This window comes from Fukomys damarensis, unplaced genomic scaffold, assembly GCF_012274545.1.
Source record: "Fukomys damarensis isolate Sample0158 unplaced genomic scaffold, DMR_v1.0_HiC HiC_scaffold_18, whole genome shotgun sequence".
Classification (NCBI taxonomy): Eukaryota; Metazoa; Chordata; class Mammalia; order Rodentia; family Bathyergidae; genus Fukomys; species Fukomys damarensis.
The window spans coordinates 36,980,014-36,981,483 of NW_022900930.1; the positions used below are offsets into that span (position 1 = coordinate 36,980,014).

A 1,470-nucleotide genomic window follows, 5' to 3' on the forward strand; every position below is an offset into this window, starting at 1 on the left:
TTTTTTTTTTTTTTTGATTCCAGGGATAGAACTTGAACCCTTGCACTTGCAAGGTAGGCAATGGAACCACTGAGCCAAATCCCCAGCCCTGGATAATTCTCAATCTCCCAGAAATAGTTTAAAATATTATCCAGTGATAATGAGAATCATTAGTTGCAGAAATTAATGGTGGAACAGAGAAAGACTAAAATAGTCATATAACTATAACACATTCCTTATCTTACGTTTGTCTGTCTGCCTTCAGAGATTCTCAAAATGTCAATTTAAAATTTTCTATCGATTGTGCACTTACTTCATTGCCTTCCAATTCAAAAAATTCAAACTTCATGGAAATTCTATACTGAGTTGGTGCAACCACTTGCCACACACAGTTTTTATTAGGAGGGTACTCTTTAGGCCAGCCAGGGGTGGTTATGGTGCCATTCAGCTTGGTAAGGAGTCCGCCGCAGGCAGCTAGAAGAAAACGAAAGGGAAAGGTGCTCCTTAGAAAAGCCACGCCAGTCTGAGTATCTCCACGTCGATGCCCCAACATATGGCACTGAATTTTAACCACATTCTGGATTTTCAAGTATAGAAACAGCTTTCGCCATTTCTTAGCTTTTAGCATAACTATTTTAATTATCAAATCCCACTTAAAAACTATTATTCTGTTGTTTTGGAAGAAAGCAAATTATTTCTGAACTATAGCGATTTAAATCACTTTATAGTTAAAACTAGACCCTTTTCTTTCACCATGCACTAAATTAAAATCCAAGTGGATTAAAGATCGAAATATTAAACAGAAACAGTAAACTTGCTGGAAGATAAGTTAGGCAGAACTCTTGAAGACATTGGCCTAGGAAAAGACTTTATATTAAAACTAGCCTTTTCTTTCACCATGCACTAAATTAAAATCCAAGTGGATTAAAGATCGAAATATTAAACAGAAACAGTAAACTTGCTGGAAGATAAGTTAGGCAGAACTCTTGAAGACATTGGCCTAGGAAAAGACTTTATGAACAAATCCTCAGTAGCACAGGAACTAGCAGAAAGAATCAACAACTGGGATCTCATCTTATTAAAAAGCTTCTGCACTGCAAAAGAAACCATCAACAGAGCTAAGAGACAACCTACAGTGTGGGGAAAAAATTTTACCAGCTGCTCCTCAGACAAAGGGCTATTATCTAGAATATATAAAGAACTCAAAACAATCAGACCCCTCAAATATAAAGACCCAATTCAGAAATGGGCATCCGAAATGAATAGACATTTCTCAGACAAATCCATTGTTGGGGAGTGCAGACTGGTGCAACCACTATGGAAATCAATATGGAGATACCTCAAAGAGCTTGGACTGGAGGTTCCATTTGACCCAGCCATCCCTCTGCTGGGTATCTTTCCAAAAGAACTAAAAGAAACATATAACACAGAAGTATGTGCACCCATGTTTATAGCGGCACAGTTTGTAATAGCTAAATCTTGGAAACAGCC

At 37.5% G+C, this 1,470-nt stretch overlaps 1 protein-coding gene across 1 annotated transcript in view; it reads right to left on the reverse strand.

Moving 5' to 3' along the window:
* Window positions 1-1,470, reverse strand: part of Tll1 (tolloid like 1) — a 205,632-nt gene that overhangs the window by 33,757 nt on the left and 170,405 nt on the right. Inside the window, exon 15 of the mRNA XM_010629860.3 lies at window positions 293-453. Within this exon, the coding sequence (XP_010628162.1) occupies window positions 293-453 (161 nt within the window). The remainder of the gene's footprint in view (window positions 1-292; window positions 454-1,470) is intronic.